This window comes from Castor canadensis, chromosome 15 (assembly GCF_047511655.1).
Source record: "Castor canadensis chromosome 15, mCasCan1.hap1v2, whole genome shotgun sequence".
Taxonomy (NCBI): Eukaryota; Metazoa; Chordata; class Mammalia; order Rodentia; family Castoridae; genus Castor; species Castor canadensis.
In genome coordinates this window covers 4,162,871-4,185,506 of record NC_133400.1, presented here as the reverse complement: position 1 = coordinate 4,185,506, position 22,636 = coordinate 4,162,871, and the positions used below count along the sequence as shown (strand labels likewise).

At 51.4% G+C, this 22,636-nt stretch overlaps 1 protein-coding gene across 2 annotated transcripts in view; it reads left to right on the top strand.

Moving 5' to 3' along the window:
- The window catches only part of Atp2c2 (ATPase secretory pathway Ca2+ transporting 2), a 68,421-nt gene that overhangs the window by 18,102 nt on the left and 27,683 nt on the right, over nt 1-22,636 (top strand). For both annotated transcript variants that reach the window (XM_074055548.1, XM_074055549.1), the window contains exons 2-7: nt 5,591-5,701; nt 7,847-7,963; nt 11,930-12,019; nt 12,678-12,713; nt 12,821-12,882; nt 16,206-16,314. In XM_074055548.1, the coding sequence (XP_073911649.1) occupies nt 5,591-5,701; nt 7,847-7,963; nt 11,930-12,019; nt 12,678-12,713; nt 12,821-12,882; nt 16,206-16,314 (525 nt within the window). The remainder of the gene's footprint in view (nt 1-5,590; nt 5,702-7,846; nt 7,964-11,929; nt 12,020-12,677; nt 12,714-12,820; nt 12,883-16,205; nt 16,315-22,636) is intronic.

Below are 22,636 nucleotides of genomic sequence, written 5' to 3'. Positions count from 1 at the left end.
TACCTTCAACCCCTCAGTTTCCAAGCCCGCAGGCAACCGGGGACCCCAGTGTCTCGTGGATTCTGCCCAAGCTGTGCCTGGTTTAGCAGAGAAAGCCTGGATCAACATATTCACAGTGTCCTGCTCCTCTTTTCTTCCTTCTCCATCTCTCATTAATGGTCCTGCTGCTTTGGGGAACAACTGCGTGTCCTGGGACCCAGCAGCTCCACATGCAGGTGTGTCTCGGGGCTGTAGCTACCAGAAGACTTGCACAGGGGTCAGGGCAGTGTTGTTTATAACAGCCCAAACTGGACACAACTAGGTGCCAAACGCAGGCAGATAGCTAGCAAGTCATGGTACGTCCACATAACGAGACATCTGGAATTCAACAGAGAATGGAAAACACGGATAGATCTAAGATAATGTTGAGCAAAAAAGCCAGACCGAGAGTAGCCATGTAATATTCCTCTTCTGTGGGCTTCCAAAGCAGGCAGGATAAACCCATGTTGATAGAAGTCAGAATTTTGGGCTGGGCACAGTGGCACACTCTTGTAATTCCAAAGTGGAGGTGGAGATCAGAAGGATCCTGGTTTAAGGCCAGCCTGGCAAAAAGTTAGCAAGATCCCATCTCAATAAAAAAGCCACACATGGCAGTATGCGCCTATGGTCCAGCTTTGTGGGAGGCTACAGGTAGGAGGATCCTGGTTTGAGGCCAGCCCTGGGCAAAAAAACATGGAGACCCTACCTGAAAAATAAAGTAAAAAGACCTGGTGGAGTGGCTCAAGCAGGAGAGCACCTGCCTAGAAGCACGAGGCCCTGAGTTCAAACCCTAGTACTGCCAAAAAAAAGTTGATTACCTTTCAAGAGAGGGCCCAGGATGAGGAGGATTCTGGAGCTGGAAGTTCTGTGCTGGTTCTGGGGGTGGGTAACCACTTAGGTGTACACAGACTTTTCACCCCGGTATACACGTGAGATTTGCAAACATGACTGTGTATATTTTCAATATACATATTAGTGTTTTCCCATGAGGAAAATAAGCAGCTCTCTGGATTGTATTTTGGTGACCCAGAAGCATTTCTGGTGGCATTAATCCAACCAGTGCCTTGTAAGTGGGCACATGGGCTGACTAATACTTAGTTACAAACACATCAAGATGCGTGACTTTGAACAGATGTCTCTGCATAATCTGAAAAGTGACCAGGACTGGGGCATTTTCACCTTTGGTGGCAGGAGTTGCTATCCAGTGGTGACATCCTGATCTGTCCTTCTCAACCCCAGAACCCAGGGGTGTGAACAGCTTGAGCTTTGCCCCATGTAACCACGTCCTCTCTGTGAACTCAATTTACATCTTTGTCCTGGTATTTTTTTAAGAAGACAGCTGGTGGTCATTTCCATAGGTCAGAGGCCTCAATTGGTTTGGAAGTTACTCCTTGCAGTGTTAGGTGTAGGAGGCAGACACATGGAAGACAGTGACCAGGGAAGTCCCTGTGGGACAGACAGTGCTGGGGCACCAGCGTCCTGTTGCTTCTGTAACACAAACTTCGGTGGCTTCAAATAGCACCTGCGAATTACCTGGTAGTTCTGAAGGACAGAGGTGAAAACCAAGGTGTAGGCAGGGCTGACTCCTTCTGTTTCCTGGATTTTTCTACCTTCTGGAGGCCGCCTGCAGTCCTTGGCTTTGGCCCCTTCCTCTTCCTTCAAAGCTAGGCGTCACATCACTCCACCCTCTGCTTACATCATCACACCTCTTCTGGCCTCCCTCTTGGATGGATCTTGTGGTTACTTTGCCCCTCCCCCAGTAATTCAGGCTCATCTCCCACAGCCACAAAGCCCCCTTCACTGGGTCCAGAAGTATGTTCTCATGTCTGGGACTCATTTTCAGGTTCAGCTCTTGTCCTCTCCTCCTGTACCACTTGGAAGAGCCAGGAAGGCTGGTTTCTCCAGTCATTTCTCCCTGACTCACAACACAAAACCCACAAAGACTTTTTCCCACGTTCCATACATAGAACAGTGCTGGCTGTGGAATTGGCCACTTCTCTGAAAAATGGGACTAAAAATGGTGTCTACCTCTGAGGCTGCCATGAGGAACAAAGGACATTGTCTCATGACGCGTGTCTGAAATCAAAAACACCAGCTGCTCTTTGGCTAGTATTGTGATGAGGCCAGGGCTGTGAAGAGGGGTTGTGGTTATTATAATCTGTTGCTATTCTCAACCACCCTTTCATTGGACCATCTCCTTCCTTGTCTGCCCAGCTTCTAGAAGGACTTGGGGACACCTACTGTATGGAGCCCTTCCCCACCCATGCCTCCTCCAGGAAGCAGAAGGAATTCCTTCCTGTTTGGGTGCCCACAGTGTGTGCCTGAGCTCCAGGCATGTCCCACTTGGTGGTTGGCCCATTGGTCATGGCATTTTCTCTCCTCCAAGATGGTGTCCTCTCAAGAAGGGACCCCATTGGATGGGTCTGAGTCCACTTCCCAGGCCAGGCATCCTCAGCTCAGCTCTGGATGCCCATAGACATCCTGGGGACTCTTCAATGCCCTGTGGCTAGCCACACTACTCAGTGGCACTTGCCTCCAAACCCCCCCAGAGAATTCATGAAAACACAGGCTGCCGCCTGCCCTGGAGCCTGGATGGCTCCGGCCCAGGAGGGCCCTGAGAATCTGCGCTTCTGATTTGCTCAAGGCCTGAAACCCACGCTTCGAGAACCACTGTCAATGTGACAGCTTTCAGGTGACAAGCCCTGGGAAAGGTGGGTACAGATGTCTCTGGAAGGAGGATGCATCTGCCTTGGGTGGGCTCAGTGGCCCTCGTGTCTCCAATGCCCCCACCTTGCTGGCACCCTCCGTTGGCTTGTGTCCTGGGAGGCTTGTTCTGTTTCTGTCCAATGCTACAGACTGCATAATCACATCCGCCTGTAGTGGAAGCGCTTCAAGAAAGCTGGCCGTGTGGGTCCCCCAGGCCAAAGCACTCTCACCAGCCCAGCCAAGGGCACTCTGATGGTCCAGGCAGAACTTCTCGGTTCCTTCATACCTTCTTCCCCAGGCCAGAGGGCTGCCTCCCTGCCGCCGGGGGACCCTCCTGGCACCTTCTTCCTCTGTTTTCTCCATTTGCCTGCATGCTTCTCTGGAACCCTGGTGATCTAAGCCAAATCTAAGTCAACAGCCCTCTTCTCCTTGTCAAGGACCCTCTTCTCCTTCACAGGCTTGGTGACCCCCTCAGGACACCAGCACATGGTCATGAATATCTGAACGGATTCACACCTAGTGTCACTGCATTCTCATAGGACACCCAGTCGCAGGTGCATTTCAGATAAATAATCACCCATCTTTTGGTGGACATGTGTCCCATGCAGCTTTGGCACTCATGTCTACTGGGAGATTATTGACTGTTCATCTAGGGTTCCATGGCGACAGGGCAGTCTGCATTTGTTTGCTAAGTCTGATGCCCTATTTGAACCCCCAGTGTTCTGTGAGCACCAAGAATTGGGGAGCCCTATTGTCCCCACCATTGTCCATCCCATCTTCCCCACAGCTCACCTCTGCTTGGGGGCTCCAGTCATCATCTCCTTTATCCCATACTAGCCCTGTGCAGTACCTGCTGTTATGGCCCCCACTATCCAGCAGAGGAAAGTGAGGCATGGGGTCAGATTTACGAAGTGGAGAAACACCAGTCCACATCAGCTCTAGATCAGGAAGTTGACGACAGGGTCTGAGTCACTGTCAAGGACCGAGTGTCCTGGGCAGGCCCCATGGAAGGCAGAGAAGCCCCATGGCAGGAGTGAGGGGAGGCTGCTGCCATAGGCTTGCACCGCACTTGGCTGTCACGCACCATGTCAATCAACCCATCTTCCAGCAGGGCCTCATTCATCCTTCATGGTTTTCTCGGGAGCCTCGCTGGGCTCAACACCAGTCCAGGCTGGGTTTGCTTGGAGAAGTTGCACTGGGGATCCCTGGGCCCTGGACTGCAGTCTTGGGCTTTGGAAGGTCCAGCTGCTGCCTCCATCTATCTGCCCCCACCCCTGCACCCACAGACATCTGTTTGCTGTGGACAAACAATATGTCAGAGTCACAGAGACACAAAAGGTCACATAACGTACGATTCCATTTATATAAAATATGCAGAACAGGTAAGTGCTCAGAGAACTAGACTGGTAGTTGCAGGACCACAGGGAGAAGGATGGGGAATGAGTGTTGAATGGGTACAGGACTAAGTGGCCTCTGCTATAGCCATGTTAAGAGGTGGCTTTATGCTCAGAACAGCTGGGACCTTCAAGGGCTTCCTATCTTGGGGGGGGGGGGACTTCAGGGCCACCGAGACATGGCACAAAAGCAAGTGGGGTGTAGTCCTGCCAGAAAGAGATGGGGTGACCAGGAGCAGCTGGAGAGCCTCTGCCTCTGATGTGAGGACCAAGAATGAAGCGCTGTGTTTGAACAACGGAACTAGATGTGGCGGGTGGGAGGAAAGCCTGACCGTTCTGCACGATTTCCCTCTAGGAGGATTTGCAGAGAACACATCTCTGGAGTGGGGAGAGCTCACAGGGGACAGAGCCTGGCAAGCAAGCAGTGTGGTCACAGCTTCCTTGTTGCTGGCACAGTGAGAAACAGCCCCAGGGCACGGATGTACTTAGCGGCTCTTCTAGACAAATGAGGCATTCAGGCAATATTTGGGGTTGGGGGAAGAGGAACTTGGCACTTGTATTCCAGCTAAAGGAAGACATTGGTCAATACCTCTTTCCCTTCCTCCTTCCCCATCCCCAGTGACCTGCTGGAAAAAGAAAAGATAGTTATCATGTCCAGAATATCAGAATACTAGGAAGAATGTTGCAAAACCACCTAGCTGGTGCGTATTCTGTGTTATCATGACCCCCTTGCCTACACCTGTTTCACGTGGCTTCTGCACAGGCCCGTGGCTCTCAGTACAGTTACTCCCAGAACTTGGCTGTACCCTACCACCCCCTTTCCTTGGATTATTTTAAATGTCTCATAGAGCTGGGTTGCGATACCACCTATCATCAACAGGGGAGCACTCTTTAAAATAGGGTGTGTACTGACTGAGCCTCCCACCAGTTCAGGGTTATAGATGGGCAAATTGTCACCCTACTGGGTCAGTCTTGCAAGTTCTATTCTGTTCAAAAAGGTTGCTTAAGAACAGATGCATCATGAATAACCAACAACCAGAAACAACTCGGGGTCCATCAACAGTAGAGAAGACAAATAAGTTGTGGTCTGTGTGTGCCATGGGCTACTGAACTCTTGTGGAGGTGAGGGAGTCCTTGCTGCCTTATGTAATATCATGCTTGTGGAGTGAAAGAAGTCAGACACTAAAAAGTGAATGTCGTCACATCTCTTTAGACATGGAGTTCTATGGATGGAGTTCACACCCCATCTATGGTGGTAGAGCGGTTCTACCACCGCTCAGATGGGTGGGCAGTATGAGGGGACTCTGGGGGCCAGTACTGCCTCTCATGACATGGAGGCTGGTCACATGGGTTGGTGTGTGAAGGTCTGAGCTGCACACGTGGGGCATGCACAATTCCCATGCGTGATGTGCTTAAGAAAGACATCAGTGCGGACCTCCTGTGAACTCACAGCAACCCCGCTCTTTCCACAGATTGACGAACAGTGTGAGCTGAAAGCCATCGAAAAAGAGAAGTCAGTCCTGGTTCTGCCCCCCAAGGAAGCCTGTAAATGCCACAAAGAGGAGTTGGCCAGAGCGCTTTACGTAAGAGTTGGTTTTGCGTCCGATGTCAGTATGACATGGTATTTAGGTTAAGAGAAAGCTGTACGGAGTCCCCAAAGTGCTTTGAGCTTCTGTTATCTGCATTTCCATCGTCATTGTTGGGAAGTGCTGTTAACATGGAACGGTTCAGATTTCCACTTGGAATGTCATGACAAATTGTCCCTAGAGCTAACACTCCGCGGGCCCTCGCAGGAGGCCCCAGGTCCTTCTCACACCCATCTGGCATTCCTCCTGGAGGCAAGGAATGAAGTGACCCCACAGGAAGCAGTCAGCGGGCCGGCCGGGGCGTTTCACCGTCAGCATCAGCACAAACTCTCAGCCATTCCAATTCCTGTCTTCACATGTACGATCCGTGGAGCTGCCATTACTAAACCAGTCACGCGTTCCATGGGTGGACTCAGGATCCCTGGCCAGAGCAAGACCCGAGCAGCCCCATTCCAGGGGGCTCCCCTCTAGGGCCACAGGTCATTGCCGGCTTACTGGCCTTTTTCTTTATTTAGACAAGCACAGAAACATATTGGTGTGTGCACATGTCTGCAGGTGTGCACATGGGTGGACGTGTGTGTGCACAGGGTGTGTGTGCACCCATCACATTTTGGGAGAGCAAATGAAAATCCAGCGATAAAAGGGCTCAGGCCACAATGTCAAGAAAGTCAGAAGTCAATGTTTCAGGCCAATCTTCTCTGGAGAAAAATCCAGAAGTCTTTCTCAAGTCCTGCTTATTAGAATGTGGAGAAGGGTAGGAAATATTTTTCCCTACCTAAAAAAATAACTAATTTTCTTTCCCTATTCCAAAGAATCTAGAGATCAATTCAGCTTTCCCCCCTCACCTCCACCACCAGGGACATGTCTGCCAGCCCAGAGCCCCAAATTTCCCTTAGGTTACTACTTCTGCTTAAATTCTTTGTACTTAGCGAGTGAGCCCACATAAAGAGCTGGCACAGTCTGGCTCTCTGCGTGTACGCACAATACAGTTAGTTTAGCGCCTGTTATTTCTGGATGAAGTCCTGTTTCTCTGGTTTTAAAAGTCAATTTTGGTGGTAATCAGATATGCAGCAGAAACCTCGCCATCTTAGCCAGTTTTAATGACTGCTGCAGGGAGGTCAGATTCGTGGACTCCTACGGTCACTTCTCTGAGGTCTGCTTTGTCTCAGCTCACTTAGTTCCTGAAGGTTCATCCATGCATCAGAAAGTCCTTTCTTCTTAAAGCTGAGCCATGCTTTGATGTATTGCACTCTACATTTTGTTTATCTCTTCACCCACCAATAGGCTTTGGCTGTTGCTGCGATGGGGCCTGGGTGTGCAAGGGTCTCTTTGAGACCCTCCTGCAATGCTTTAGGGCACGTATGCCCAGAAGTGGGATTGCTGGATCATGCAGATGTTCAAGTTTTTGAAAGAACTGCCAGACTGTTTTTTGTTTGTTTGTTTGTTTGTTTGATTTGTCAGTACTGGGGTTTGAACTCAGGGCCTCATGCTCACTAGGCAGGCACTCTACCACTTGAGCCATGACCCCCCCAGGCCTTTTCTGCTTTAGCTATTTTTTTTATAGGGTCTCAAGTTTTTGCCTGGGGCTGGCCTTGTACTGCAATCCTCTTACCTACACCTCCTAAGTAGCTGGGACCATAGGCCTGCACCACCACACCAGACTTGTTTTTTTGAAGCAAAGTTTCACTAACTGTTTGCTTGGGCTGGCCTTAAACCACAATCCTCCTCTATCTAGCTCCTCTGTGACTGTGATTACAGGTGTGAACCACCATGCCCAGCCAAGACTTTTCTATAGCAGCTGCACCATTTATGTTCCCAAGGATTGTTTAAAAAGAACCATATTTTGGCATATCCAGCATTCCATGCTCAGTTCCATTTGCTGAAATCCGGGCCTGAGGCCATCGTCTCTGTCATACCTCGAGGGTAGTCCTGTGTTCGAGTTGAAAAGGAATTGAGCTGTGTGTTTCCTTCTCTCCCTGCCCCATCTGCTAGGGTCTGGACAAGTCCCCTCCCTCAGTGACAAGCCTGTTTTCCTCATCCATTGCAGAAGCAGGTGGTTGTAGGGTGGGGTCTGCAAGTTCAGCTGGTCAGTCCTTGAGGGACTCCTCAGCCCACTCATGCCGGGCCATCGTCTCCTGCCAGGTTGACTTGGACAGTGGGCTATCGGAGTTCGCGGTGACGCAGCGCAGGCTGGTCCACGGCTGGAATGAGTTTGTTGCTGACAACACTGAGCCTGTGTGGAAGAAGTACCTGGATCAGGTGAGAGCACAGGTGTCCTTCTTCATACTAACCAGTGTAGACCAGGAAGGGTGAGCAGCCACTGATTCTTTGAATATTGATCAAGGGTATCCTTGGACAGGGCCCGCATGGGATCTGGGGTGGATTTATCACAAGACAAAAGTCTCATTCCCCACTTGAGGGTGCTCTGGGCCAGCGTGAAGACCCGTGAGTAGTCTGAGCCACCCAGGCAGCCATCATGGGATGAGCAATAGCGAGTGCTTACTGTGCACAAGGAGCCGTGCTGAGTGAGTGAGTGGGCAGCATTAATGACCTTGGTCCTCCTCCTCTGAATCCACCTGCTCATCTCCTGAGGGGGAGAATGAAGTGTGGGAACACTGGACTGTTTCCCCAGGGACTGCAGGGTCGCCAGACACGGCAAAGAAAAAGACAGGTAAATTTGAACTTCAGATAGATATGCAAGAGGCAATTTTTAAGTGTAAGTATACCCGAAATATTGCAAATAGACATAACAAAAAAATTAAGGGTTTTTTTTTTTTTGGTGGTACTAGGGTTTGAACTCAGGGCCTACACCTTAAACTGCTCTGACAGCCCTTTTTGGTGATGGATTTTTTCGAGATAGGGGCTCATGAACTATTTGCCTGGACTGGCTTGGAGCCGCAATCCTCCTGATCTCTGCCTCCGGAGTAGCTGGGATTACAGGCGTGAGCCACCTGTGCCCGGCAAGTTCTTTGTCTATCTGAAATTCAAACTTACCTGCATGTCTTGTATTTTATCTGGCAACCCAAGCCAAAAGTCACATAGCAGTGAGTTGGGATCCTGACAAGGGCAGCTGGACAGCTGGCTGATGGAAAACCAGACAGATGGAGTGAGTGCAAGTCAAATGCTTAGAAGTCATTAGGGAAAGGAAAGAGAAAAAAAATTGACATAGCCATAGCTGCCAGCTCCCGTTTAGAAGTCAGTACCCCACCACTCACCCAGTTCCAGTTAGAAAGGCCCAGTGTTTTCCAGACGCCTGAGACATCTGGATTGCCTTAGACGTCTCCTCCCCAACCTGCCACACCCTCTTGGTCCCAGCCCAGACATCCTTTCTCCCAGCTCTCTGACTCCTGGCTGCCCCAGACTTCAACTGCCTTCTGTTGGCTCCACGTTTAAGACTTTGATGATTGGCCAGTTCAAGAACCAATCACAGTCCTTGCAGACAAAAGTCTCATTCCCCCCCCTTCAGGGTGCTCTGGGCGAGCGTAGTCAGAGCCACCCAGGCAGCTACCATGATATAAGCAATAGCGAGTGCTTACTGTGCACAAGGAGTCATGCTGAGTGAGTGAGTGAGTGAGTGAGTAGCGACCTGTGACCCACCCTGCTCATCGCGCTCTGGGGGTGTCATTCACTGATGCATTTGGCACCAAAGTTGGCTCCTAGGTGTGCAGGTGGCTCTGGCCAACCCAGAGCTTCCCTGAACCCCAGTGTTGGAAGAAGCAGCAAAGGCTCCTGAAAGTTGGAGTTCGTGGAGGGAGGCTCAGCCCAGCTACATGGGGCTCTGACAGCTCTGCCCTGGCTGCTTTTTCCACAAGGACCCCTGTCCCATCCCCCTTCCACCGGAGGTCCTCCCTCCTACCTCTTTCCTGTCAAAATCTACCTGGAGCCTCTTCCCAAACCCCAAGGGTTCTCCTCCAGCAGCCAGTCAGGGCCTAACCAGAATGAAATCTCAGGCTCCTTGTGGGTGGAGGACCTGTTTATCCACCTCCTCCCCGGTTGGTTCAGGGATGAGTCTCTGGGACTCCCAGAGGAGTGTGCGGGCGCTGCCGATGGCTGCCAGGGCCCGATGGACGCACAGGTTCTGTCTGCACTCACCTACTCCTCCTCACATCCTCTGAGCTGCTGTGTGTCAAGTGTTGTGACTGATGTTGCCTTCTCCTAGTGACAGGGAACCAGCACCTCTCTGGACAGTCTTAGGGGGTGCCCTTGGGAATTCTACCCTTGGGTCTTATATGACCCAATACATGTGGCCCTGGACTCATGATGAGAGACAGATTAGAGACAGACAACCCACGCTGAATCCCATGTCCTGCTGTGTAACTTTGAACATGTGACACAACCCCCTTGGGCCTGTTTTTCCTGTCTAGAAAATGACGGTAGCAATGCCTATCGTGGTGGGTTTGGCTAAGAGTGCTTGGCTTAGTAAAGGGGGCCCTCCCACACCTCCGACCCCAAGAATCTGCCATGGCAGGGCACAGTGGCTAAGAGCACGGGTCTTGGACCCCAACACAGCTCCTTGGGCCAGCAATGTCTTTAGGAACCTGCTCAGGTTTCAAGGGAGTGTTCAATAGAACTGGTGTCAACAGTCACTTTCCCCGTGGGCCTCACTCCACCCTTTCTAGTTGGTTTGTTAGAACTGGGGTCTGAACAACGCCCACCGTTGCTTTTTGAATGATGTGTCCCCTTGTCCCTCAACCAGCTGTGGAGGCCACAATGAGTGGATGGTTTCTTTGCATGCTGGGGACACTGCCCTTGTGAAAAAGGCCACAGGTCCACGTTTGGATCTGTTTTGGGCATTTGGTACAGGTCTCAGACTATTCGGGGAGACCCTTCTGCTGTTCTCTCTGGTTGACCCCACCCTAGGGGTCTCAGATCTGAGTGCTGAGGTTCACAGGCACGCAGGCTATGAGGCCAGATCTTTCCAAAAGGGTGAAGACTCCCCATCCCATCCCCCATCCCTGCCTGGCCTGGCCTGGCCCTGGCAAGGATGGATGAGAAAATGTCCCCTTGGGTCAAGAGCCTGATCTGATCCAGGGCCACCCTTCCTCCATTCACCCAACCTTTACTGAGTGCCTTCCATATTGGCCCAGTTCTGCTGGTGCTGAGCATTTATTGAGCACCTGCTGTGTGCCAGCCACTAGGCAGGTCACTCTACTCTCATCGCAACGAGTCTCAAGAGCCAGGGGAAGTTGAGACTGCTCAGGGTACCAAGCAATGGCAAAGGCAGAGTGGGAGCACAGAGTCCTGAGCTGTCACCCACCATGCTGCAGTTTCAGACCCTGAAAGGACTACCAACCTTTGGTAATTTATCTTCTAGCCGTCAAGATAGGCAAGTTGATGGAATGCTAGAATCACAGACAAGAGGGCTAAAAATCTCTGCAGCTCGGGCTTGAAGAGTCAGACATTTGCTGATGGCAAACTCAGGGTTGCCAGTGAGCTGACCCAAACTGCCCCCTTTTCCCTCACAGGGCAGGAGAGAGAAAAGGAGGAGATAAAACATGGTAATTCCAGGGGTAGGATAGGGTTGAAATCCCTTTGTGCATCACCCGGGCTTCTTCTCATGAGCCATATGAATCACGCATTTGATTGCATTTCTCTTTGTGCCTTGGCTGTTGGGATGCTCAGAGCCCAACGACTGGCTTGTTGATAATTTTAATTCTCTCCAACCCTGATTTTTTTTGCTCTGCTGTCTCTGATCCTATTTCTACGTTTGTGTTTCCTTTCAATTCACTGCAACATGAGCCACTGTGTGCAAAAGTCCTTTGGGGATTTTTTGGAAAACTTCAAGAGGGGCTTCTTTGGAGTCCCTGGAGGTCATTACAGGAGCAGGCTGATGTCCAGGTGTGGGTGATGGATGCAGAGGATTTGGGGGTCGGTGTGGTAAGGGAAGACCTCTTGACCATGTTGACCAGGCTGACATCCTGCCAGATGTCCTGACCTGGAGAATCACAAAGATGCGGCCAGAAGGGAAAGGCACAAAGGCAGTGCAGGGGCCAGTGTCTGGTCAGGACCAGTGTCAGGATGACCCCGAAGGTCATCAGTAGTTGAATTTCAGGCAGAAGAGAACCTCTAGGCAGTGTGGTCTCCCTCCAAGCCCCCAGTCACTGGAGGATTGACCTGAAAGCCCAGCCTTGCAAAAGAATGGGGTGACTGAGGCTCGTGCAGGTGAGAGGCCACTCTGGCCTGTGATGCTAAGAGCTCACCCACGCCCCTATCTTCTGTCTTCAGTTTAAGAACCCCCTGATCCTGCTGCTGCTGGGCTCCGCCTTGGTGAGTGTCCTCACCAAGGAATATGAGGACGCTGTCAGTATCACCATGGTGAGTGGCCGGGCGGTGCTGCATGGAAGGGGTGGTCCTGGGCCATGAACCTTTACATCTCAAAGCAGTCCCCCTTAATCCAGTACCCAGAGATAACCACTGCACACTTTGTTTTTTTTGAGATAAGATCTCCCCTATCTTTTTGCCTGGGCTGGCCTCAAACCATGATCCTGCAGATCTCTGCCTCCTAAGGAGCTAGGACTACAGGTGTGAGCCACCAGCGTGTGGCCCAAAAAACATTCTCATCACCTCAAAAGGAAACCCCATAGCCATTCCCCTCCCTCCGGCCCTTGGAGACCACCTGTCTCCCTCTGTCTCTAGGATTCAGTTGTGTCGTAGATATGGACCCATGCGGTGTGACACCCCTCGTGTCTGGCTTCTGTAGAGCTTCTGAAGGCCGTCACTCATTCCCACTTCTTTCCTTATGCACGTTCTCCTAAAATGCAGAAACGCACGTGCTCCACACAGCAGAACAAGGTGCTTCTGCTTTGAAGTCTGAGTTAGACCCTGCCTGTAGGTGTGGGTGACGTTTTCCACATGGTGATTAGTGAAAGCAGGTCACAAAAGCCATGCCCTGCTGTAAATGTGGGGTGTGTCTGCTTTCTACATTTCTGCACAGTGTGGCCAGCTGCCACTCACGCCTCCCTGTTTCTTGCAGGCTGTGCTCATTGTGGTCACTGTCGCCTTCGTCCAGGTGCGTAATTCCTGAAGTCTGTACCTCCCGGTCAAGGTAACCCCGGGCATGACGGGAGCTCTGTGGAGTTCCTACCTTTAAATGGTGTCTCGTGTGCTTCCTGCTAGGAGTACAGGTCGGAGAAGTCTTTGGAAGAGCTGACCAAGCTGGTTCCTCCAGAATGTAACTGGTAAGTCCAAGCCTTCCCTGGGGCTTTTTGGTTCACCAGAAGAGCTGCTGAGTTTGGCAAAGTTGTATCCTTTGTGGTGTAATTCCGTGTAACACCCGTCTTGCTGGGACTTAAAACAATAGCTTGCTGTGTGGCCGTGGTATGCAGCTCAACCTCTCTGGGCCTCAGCTTCATGGGTGTCTTACATCAAGGTAGTTGGTCTAGGGGCCATGGATGGCAACAGTGGCTTTGGGAAGAGGCTGGGAAGTGCTGTGCACACCTGTGTGTGATTTTTTTAGGGGAGAGGATTCAGTGGGTCCTCAAAAGGAGGCACTGAGGAGATTAAGCCTGGTCATTAACAGGCCCGGGCAGCAGAGCATGGGCTGCAGGGCAGGGCGGTCAGGCATTATAGGACAAGCAGCCTGATGTCTCTCACCTGCCCAGGTGTTGCTCTTTGCTACTGGTTGACACACAAACCTTCCTAAACCAAAGCTGTTTACAAAGGAAAAAGACAAAAATGTCTGTCAATGAACTGACCTTGAGGTCACAACACCATGAGTCACGTGTGCCTACCAAGGATTTCAGAGTGCCAGGGCTGAGTGAGGAAATGCATTTGGGTTTTGCTGACAGAAAACTCCAGGTCTCACACTTTCCAGGCCTTGAGTCAGGACCACCACCCACTGCCCCTTTTAGTTTATTTATTTTTCAGGTAGCCTCTGGTGGCTTTGTCTGGGCCAGCCTATGCTGGGATTATAGGCGTGAACCACCACGCCTGGCTTAGATTCTTAATTTTCTGTAATTTTAACTTAGTTAATCGTAATTAAAATATGCATGCTGTCCTAGCCAGCTGTCTCAGGTGTCTCAGGCTTGGAACACCTGTGTTTAGAGACAGCGCCGCTGGGAAGGAATCCAGGGCACAGATGGGAAACGGTCTTTTCTGAACTCAGTTCTCAGTGTACCAGAAACTTAGATGCTCATCTCCTGGAAGAGATGAGGTGATTTCAGAGAAGGCCGACTTCTCCCTCCCCTCAGCTGTGGCCCCAGGCAACGGTGTCTTTCCTGAGGACATTGCTACTCAAATAAAGTCATTGTAGGTAGCCCCTGGTCCCAGGCACTGTGGGAGAAAGACGGACAGATGGATGGCAGCTCTGTTCCCTGAAGGGAAGTTTTCAAGGAAGAAACTTAGGATATGTTGTTGGTGGGGGAAGCTCCAGGGAGACGCAGGCCCAGCTCTCAGGGAATTGGCACTCAAAAGGTGCCTGAGAGAGGGGAGGGGATCAGAGGGAGGAGAGAGAGAGAGAGAGAGAGAGAGAGAGAGAGAGAGAGAATATGAGAGAACAATGGACAAAATCAGAACAGAGAGCCTGGAATGGAAACTTGGGGAGGACAAGCAACTCCAGAAGGGCTGTGGGGTCCTGGGCCGACAGTCCAAGAACCAGGCAGTCAGAGCTCTCATGTGTGACATCATGATACAAGCACATGGGCCTGCAGGTGATTTCTGTGGCCTGAAGGTCCGAAGTTTAAATGTCAAGTCCTGGCCTTTTGGTGAATAGTGTGCATTATTGATGTCAGAGCACTTCTGAGGGAATTTTATTTTGGGACCAGCAGGGCAGGCAGGGTTGAAAGACGCCCTGGAGGCTCTCTGCATCTCTGAAGTCACTTCATCAACTGGGGGCCCATGGTGTCCCACAATGCAGCCTCTGCCCTTTGTGCAGTCAAATATTTATTGAGCGCCCACTACATGCTGTGCTGGGGGAGCTGTGATTAGGTCACACCGGTGGCTTCGGGAAGCTTGCGTTCCCATGGGGGAGGGGCAGGCACGGAGCAAGTGGAGAAAAAGGATGAGTTTGGGACACGGCAAGTACTTCAGAGCCAAGTCCATCCCCCCCACAAAAAAAATAAGTCAAAGCCACACACACAGCAAAACCCTCAGAGATGGAGACAGCTCCAGACCATGGTCACCAGGCTGCACTGATGTCTGAGGAATGGTGACATTTAAGTCAGCTGATTAGCAGGAGGCAGCCTTGGGGACAGCAGGTGTGTCTCAGTCAGGTGCTACAGTGAATAGAAAACTCAATTGCACAAGGAGCCCGCACTCTGTCATGGCAAGGGACTTGAGGTGGAGGCAGTGGAGTAATTCATATGCCACCAAAAGCTTGGTCCCTTTTCCTCTTTACTCTGCCATCTTTCACTTGTTGGCCTTGTTCTCTGGCTGGCTCCCCTTGTGGTCCCAAGATAGCTGCCATGGCGCTAGGCATCGTGGCCAAATGTGCAAAGAAGAGGAGTTTCTCTGTGTGCATGCATGTGCATGTGTGTGGAGTAAGAAACCTTTCTTGTGAACCACCCGCAAACATTCACTGGTGTCTCTCACAGCCAGGGATGTGTGACATGTCCAAGGCTGAGCCTGACGTTGGCAGGAGATGAAACCCTTCGATAGCTTAGCCAGCTGTGATCACTCTCTGTTGGGAGCAGGGTGGGAAACTGACAAGATCAAATCCCATCCGCAAGGAAGAGGGGGTGTCTACTCTATCCACCAAGTTTGGCATGCACCCCAAGACCTGAAGAGGCTGGGTGTATTCAAGGCCTGGGCAGCGAAAGAAGGAGGGATGGCAGAGGCAGGTCGTGCAGGTCAGGGACCTTAGCAGGGTCTTGGGGTCTGACTCCAAGACCATGGGAAGCCACTGGAAGCTTTGGAGCCAGAGGAGCTGGGCTCTGATGTGTGTCATGAGCTCCCTGGCTGCCTGAGCAGGGAGAGAGGGAGGAGGCTGGAGAGACTGAGGGACGATGCCAGGTGCAGTTGGAACCTGGGCCTGAAAGGGTGTCTATTGTCCCGGGGCGATGGCCAGACCTGAGGAAGGAGGCTGTGACTTCTCAGACATTGAGGCCATGCCTCTGGCCAGGCCCTGCCTCCCCAATTTCCTTTCAAGCCAGGCTCTGCGCCCCATGGTGGCACGTTCGAGGCCTTAGAAGCTCTGAGCTTGGCCTCCAGAAGCTTCCAGAGAGCTTGTGGCCCAACTCGTTTCCAGGCAGAGTAAAGAGAGGTAGTCTCACTCGGATGACACCGAGAAACTGCACACTCCCAGAAGTCTTTTAGGACACAGGACTTTATAAAATAATAAAACCAGAAAGGGGCAAGGGTTCAGCAGCAACTGGAAAGTGTTTTTATTATCCTTGCTCCAATTTATCAAAGTCCATAAAAACAGGGTGTCAGGGATGGGGCATGGCTCAGGTGGTAAAGTCCCTGCCCCACAAGTGCAAGGCCCTGAGTTCAAACCCCAGGACTTCCAGGGGGAAAAAAATGGTTGCCAACATGCTGGCTCTGCCTCTTCCTTCCCCCACCGCAGCATAAGGGAAGGAAAGCTGCAGCATGTGCTTGCCCGAGACCTGGTTCCTGGTGACATTGTGGCCCTTGCCATTGGAGACCGGATCCCCGCAGACATCCGACTCACAGAGGTGAGTGCTCCCACGCGCCCTGCAGTGGGGTGTGCAGTGGCCGCACCCGCACTCTCAAGCCAGTCCCGAAGTCAGCCACCGAGCTCAGTTTGAGCACGAAGCCTCTCGAAGCCATGTTTCCTAAGTGGCTTGTTCTTGTTTTAAGGATAGTTGTCTCCACTTCTGTCCCCTCACCTTCCACGGTTTGAGGTACCCACAGCCAACAGTGGGCCACAGGTATTAGTAATTGTCTTGATTCTCAAGAGAGAGAGAGAAAGAGAGAGACTGTGTTCACAGAACCTGTGTCACTGTGTATTGTGGTAATCGTTCTGTCTTATTGCCGCAGTGTCTTGCCGTGCCGAGTTTGTAAATCAGTCTTTGTGCTGGCATAGTGTAGGGTAGAATGTGGCAGGCGTAGGGTTTGGTGTTGGGTACACCTGTGGTTTCAGGCCTCCGCTGGAGCTTGGAGCGTATCCCCACAGATGAGGGGGTACCGTGGAAGCCTAACAAATTTTGGCCATGTGGCTTTCTAGGTTACAGCAGACTGCAGTAGGCAGTTAAGCCAGGGTGGGTCTGGGGGACGAGACCAGTCACATAGACATCAGAAGGACATGACAGCAGGCCACTTTGTTATGAGGAGAGAAACAGAAATGTCAGGCAGAGGAGCTTCTGCAGTGGCCGGGTTTGAGGACCCCGTGTGCGAGGCAAGCTCGTCCCCAGCCTTGAGGTCTTGGGGTGGCAGCCTCAGAACCAGGCCTGTGTGACAATCGGGTGATCTGTTGTAAGAGTCATCCCAGGAATGGGTAAGAATTGTCTAAGGCTGAGGTGATAGAAGGCAAAGTGCAGGTGAGCTGCAGGCCTGTTGACTGACATGTTCTGGGGACTGTAGCATCTGCAGGTGGCTTGAGAGGTGCAGAGATCGGAAGTTGACATCAGGGACCTGCATTTCTGGCATTCTTGGCTGCTCTGTGAAGCAGAGGCAGGGTCAGTGGGCTGTCCCCTCTGCAGACACTGTCTCCTTCAGATATGTGGCAGGGCCTGGGGCAAGGTAGGCTCCCTCCTGGGTCTCTCCACACTCGGCACCAACCTCTGACTCCATGTCTGGGGAGCAGATCCCACAAGCAGCCATGGTCAGTAGCCAAGCTGAAAGAGAGAGAGAGCCAGACGGACTGTCACTGCTCTGTCAAAAGGTGGCCCTGCCCCATATTCTCAGGCAGGTTCTGGGGTCTGGATGCTGGGCAGCCAATAATGACTCATGTCCACTGTGTCCACTGCAAGTGCTGTCGGGGCAGCGAGAGGCCAGCAAAGAACCAATTGTACTTGGGGGCTAAGCATTAGCCTGCCTTTAAGCCCTGACTCAATTCTGAGCCAGTGACTTTGAACAAGTTGCTTAACCTCTCTGTGCCTCAGTTTCCTCCTCTGTAAAGTGGGGGTGGAAACAACCCCGGGGGTAGTTGTAAGAATTACATGGCTTCATAGAAGCGGGTGCTCAGAGCAGTGTCTGGCTTGGGTGTTGGAAGCCAGGGAGCCCCAGATTTTAAATCCTGGCCCTGCCTCTTCCAGGGTGTGACAGGAAGTGTCACCTCTGTGAGCCTCGATTTCCTCCTCTGTAAAAGGGGCTGGCCTTTGTCTCTACTTCACAGGGCTACCATGAGCACGAAATAAGCCCCAGTCTGTAATACACCCAGACGTTCCTGATCAGTGTTGGCGATTGATCTCAGCTGTTATCATAGCAGGGCTTTGAAGCAATTTCTTAAAGCCCAGATAACTGCATTAAACCTGAACCGGTTTTCTCGCTGCCCTGGGTATTGATGCGGTGTGAACACCATCAGCACTCCAGAGTCCCCTTGGTATTTTGTGACTATTGGACAATCGGTAGCTTTGTTTATTCAAAACCGTTATCAGCGATTAGGCTCTGAGAGCCAGGAGGGCTTTACTGGATTTACTCACGGAGCCATGGAAACAGGCAGCCCATAATAGCCACTTGGCATCGTGTGGGGTCCCGAGCCTTACCCTCTCTTCCAGAGTGAATGCAGGAGAAGGTTCTCCGTCCAGGGCTGAGCTGGCCCAGCCAGGAAGGCAGCTCTGCCCTCTCTTCCCTGCCATCCTCAAATGATAAAAGGTTGAACTGGAGTTGTCAGGATGCCATGTAACACTTTGTCCTGAAGGTCAGAGCCCATCCGTGGGGACCCTGCGGCGGGAGCCAGCGGGAGCCTCTGGCGGCCTAGGAAGGAATGGACCTGGATTGTCCCCTCCCCAGGCAGGCACTTGTGTGGGCTCTGTGCCCAGCTGTCTTTGGCTCACATGTGTCCTTCCCTGAGAGGACAGAAGCCCTGCCACCCGCCAGTCCCCCACACTAACAACTGGTCTAGAAACTGCACCCAGCCTCTGCATCCCCTGCTTTCCTCCTGGGGGGAGAATCAGTGTCTTCCTTTGCACGTCACATACCCTGGAGATATTCCAGACCACAACGGGCAGTAAGGTTTATCCCCTAGTGACATGTGACCCCATGTGTGTTTACATATGTCACAGACCCACGATCACCACGCTGTAAAAATTCCCCTGCTTCACCTCTCAATGGTCTTCGCAGACTGTCACTGTGTCTTTCCCTTACTAGAAAACAAGGACACGGTAGCCTGCAGGCGTGTGCAGATAGCTGAAGTCACACTGCCACCTGGCTCCCGAGCCCACCCCCTTCCCACCTGTGCCAAGCGTCCTGCTCCTGGCCGCCTGGTACCTTCAGTGTATCTGGCCCCATGGCCACAGTGACAGACCATTGCTGACTCAGAGGCTTAACGCAGTGCAGCTGTGTGAGCTTGCTGTTCGGTGACCTTGCTGTTCTGAGATCCAAATCCAGATCCATCTCACTGGGTGCAAGGGCCGCGCTCCCTCCAGATGCTCGGGGCACAGGCTGTTCCCTTGCCTTTCCCAGCCTCTAGAGCCGCCTGCATCCTGTAGCTTGTGGCCCCACCTTGCTGGAAGCACTGCTGTGGTATAGCACCGCTGATCCTCCTGCCCACCATAGGGACCCTGAGAGTCCCTCAGCCCCCAGGTCAGCCAGGATCATCTCCCCATCTCAGGGTCCTCGACTCAGCCATGTCTGCTAGTGTGTCAGTTAACACATTCACAAGTTCTGAGGATTAGGACTTAGATGTCTTTGGGGGTTTGGGGACATCAATCAACAGACCGCATCCAAGGCCCTTCTCTGAGCTCCTCTCTCCTCCTTTTCCACAGCAGAGCCCCCACCCTGCACTCACTCCTCCATCCCCATCACTTATTCACTCAACAAATATTTCCTGTGTAGCTACTATGGGTTCTGAGGACACTGTGCAGAAAATAGACCTGGTCCCCCAGCTCTTAGGCACAAACCAGAACATACACTTGACTGCTCAGTGACTGCTGGGAGAGCCCCAAGGGAAAAGGCCAGGAAATTCAGGATTTCCCAATGGTAGAGAAAGCCAGGCCCTGTGCAGTCGGGGAGGGCAGCCCAAGTGTGTAGGCCTGGCCTAGGCCAGGTGCATCACTGCCTCCGGTGGCCTACGGTGTGTCTGCACACAGGCGGCTGCAGTGGCCAGGCCTTTCCTGCCACTGGAACCTTCTTCCCACTGTAGGACTCACCCCTCCCCATCTCTAAGCTCTTCATTCTTATCCATCCATCCTCCCCAGCCTCCCTGGCTGCCTCTCCTCAGGGCCACCCTCCCAGATCTGGTCATCCTGGGATGTAGCCTTGGGTCCATTTGTTTCTGGGTCACTGTCGGTCCCCTCCTCCTCAATGGGCTGCAATCCCCACCCCCTAGATTTCTCCCCTCTATTCGCTCCTGTGTTCTCAGTTTCCCAGGCGTGCCTGACCTGTTGGAGATGGGACCTTCTTTTTTTTTTTTTTATTTTATTATTTTTTTTTCTTTTTTCATTTTTCTTTTATTATTCATATGTGCATACAAGGCTTGGTTCATTTCTCCCCCCTGCCCCCACCCCCTCCCTTACCACCCACTCCACCCCCTCCCTCTCCCCCCCAATACCCAGCAGAAACTATTTTGCCCTTACTTCTAATTTTGTTGTAGAGAGAGTATAAGCAATAATAGGAAGGAACAAGGGTTTTTGCTGGTTGAGATAAGGATAGCTATACAGGGCATTGACTCACATTGATTTCCTGTGCGTGGGTGTTACCTTCTAGGTTAATTCTTTTTGATCTCACCTTTTCTCTAGTTCCTGGTCCCCTTTTCCTATTGGCCTCAGTTGCTTTTAAGGTATCTGCTTTAGTTTCTCTGCGTTAAGGGCAACAAATGCTAGCTAGTTTTTTAGGTGTCTTACCTATCCTCACCCCTCCCTTGTGTGCTCTCGCTTTTATCATGTGCTCAAAGTCCAATCCCATTGTTGTGTTTACCCTTGATCTAATGTCCACATATGAGGGAGAACATACGATTTTTGGTTTTTTGAGCCAGGCTAACCTCACTCAGAATGATGTTCTCCAATTCCATCCATTTACCAGCGAATGATAACATTTCGTTCTTCTTCATGGCTGCATAAAATTCCATTGTGTATAGATACCACATTTTCTTAATCCATTCGTCAGTGGTGGGGCATCTTGGCTGTTTCCATAACTTGGCTATTGTGAATAGTGCTGCAATAAACATGGATGTGCAGGTGCCTCTGGAGTAACAGTCTTTTGGGTATATCCCCAAGAGTGGTATTGCTGGATCAAATGGTAGATCGATGTCCAGCTTTTTAAGTAGCCTCCAAATTTTTTTCCAGAGTGGTTGTACTAGTCTACATTCCCACCAACAGTGTAAGAGGATTCCTTTTTCCCCGCATCCTCGCCAACACCTGTTGTTGGTGGTGTTGCTGATGGTGGCTATTCTAACAGGGGTGAGGTGGAATCTTAGCGTGGTTTTAATTTGCATTTCCTTTATTGCTAGAGATGGTGAGCATTTTTTCATGTGCTTTTTGGCCATTTGAATTTCTTCTTTTGAGAAAGTTCTGTTTAGTTCACTTGCCCATTTCTTTATTGGTTCATTAGTTTTGGGAGAATATAGTTTTTTAAGTTCCCTGTATATTCTGGTTATCAGTCTGTTGTCTGATGTATAGTTGGCAAATATTTTGGAGATGGGACCTTCTGCCCCATCCCAGGGGACCCATGCTGCCTCCCCAGCCTGTACCCGATTCTCCCCTGAATCGCCACCAGCCTACTCCTCTGACTGGCTGACCTCAAGGGAGTTACCTCTGTGTTCTCTCTCTTTCCTCTTCCTCATATTAAAACAAACAAGCAACAACAACAACAAAAAAAGCCCCACTGTTTCAGAGACATTTCAGATTTCAGAAAAAAAGAGAGAGAGAGAGAGACCATGGCCCAGAGGTCCCCACCCCCCAGGCTCCTCCACTGCAGACATCTGACCTCGCTCCGTGTCTTTCACAGTTAAAGAATCCACAGCATACAGCGTTGTTACCAAAGTCCTCCCTCTCTCCAGAGTCCCACAGTTTCCCCCTAATGTCCTTTTTCTCTCCAGGCCCCACAGGACATTTAGTGGTCACATCCCCTTAGCCTCCTCTTGACTGTGACAGTTTCTGACTTGCTTTGTTTTGGTGACCTTGGTGGTTTTGAGCAAGACTAGCCAGGTGTTCACAGAATGTCCCTCAAGCCACCTTCAAAGATCCTGCCCACAGTCGCTCTGACTTCTTAGTCCTTGCCATCCAGAACCTGAGAGGCACTGGCAGTGTGGACTGCTGCTGGTCACATCCCGCTCCCGGTGCCTTGGGTCTGTCGGGAGGAGGCGGGCATTGCCTAGGCAGGTGAGGCTCCCGTCATCCTAAGGTGCTCCGTGAATTTTTAAAGACTGTTATTGAATTCAAAAAGCTTAAAGTTATAGAGAACTCACCTCTGAGAAATGTGGGAGGTGCAGGTTTGTGGGTGCTGGCTTTCTCCCCCTGAGGTTGTCTTATGTGCTTAAATGACAGGTCCTCAGGGATAAAGCCCATCTGGGACCCCTTATGTGTCCCTTTCTGGAAATGGCTGTGACCATAGAGGCCTCTCAAGTGATATGAACTGGTTTGTGGCCAAGAGGCGATTGTGCAAAATGGTGAACAGTCTGGAACCAGAGACTTTACTCAAATCTGTTTACCACTATGTAGCTAGGCCTTAACCTCTCTGTGCCTCGGTTTCCACAGATGTAAAATGGAGACAATAATAGTAACTTCATGGTGTGTGTTGGCTGCGGGGAGGCACTAAGAGCTCAGCCAGGGCTGGCATGGAAGGCACTCAGCAAACCTCAGCACCTCCCACCTCCTTCCTGGGGCGTGTGGGGTTTCCCTGTCCCTGTGGGTGTTTCTGTGTGCCCCTGACCTTGCA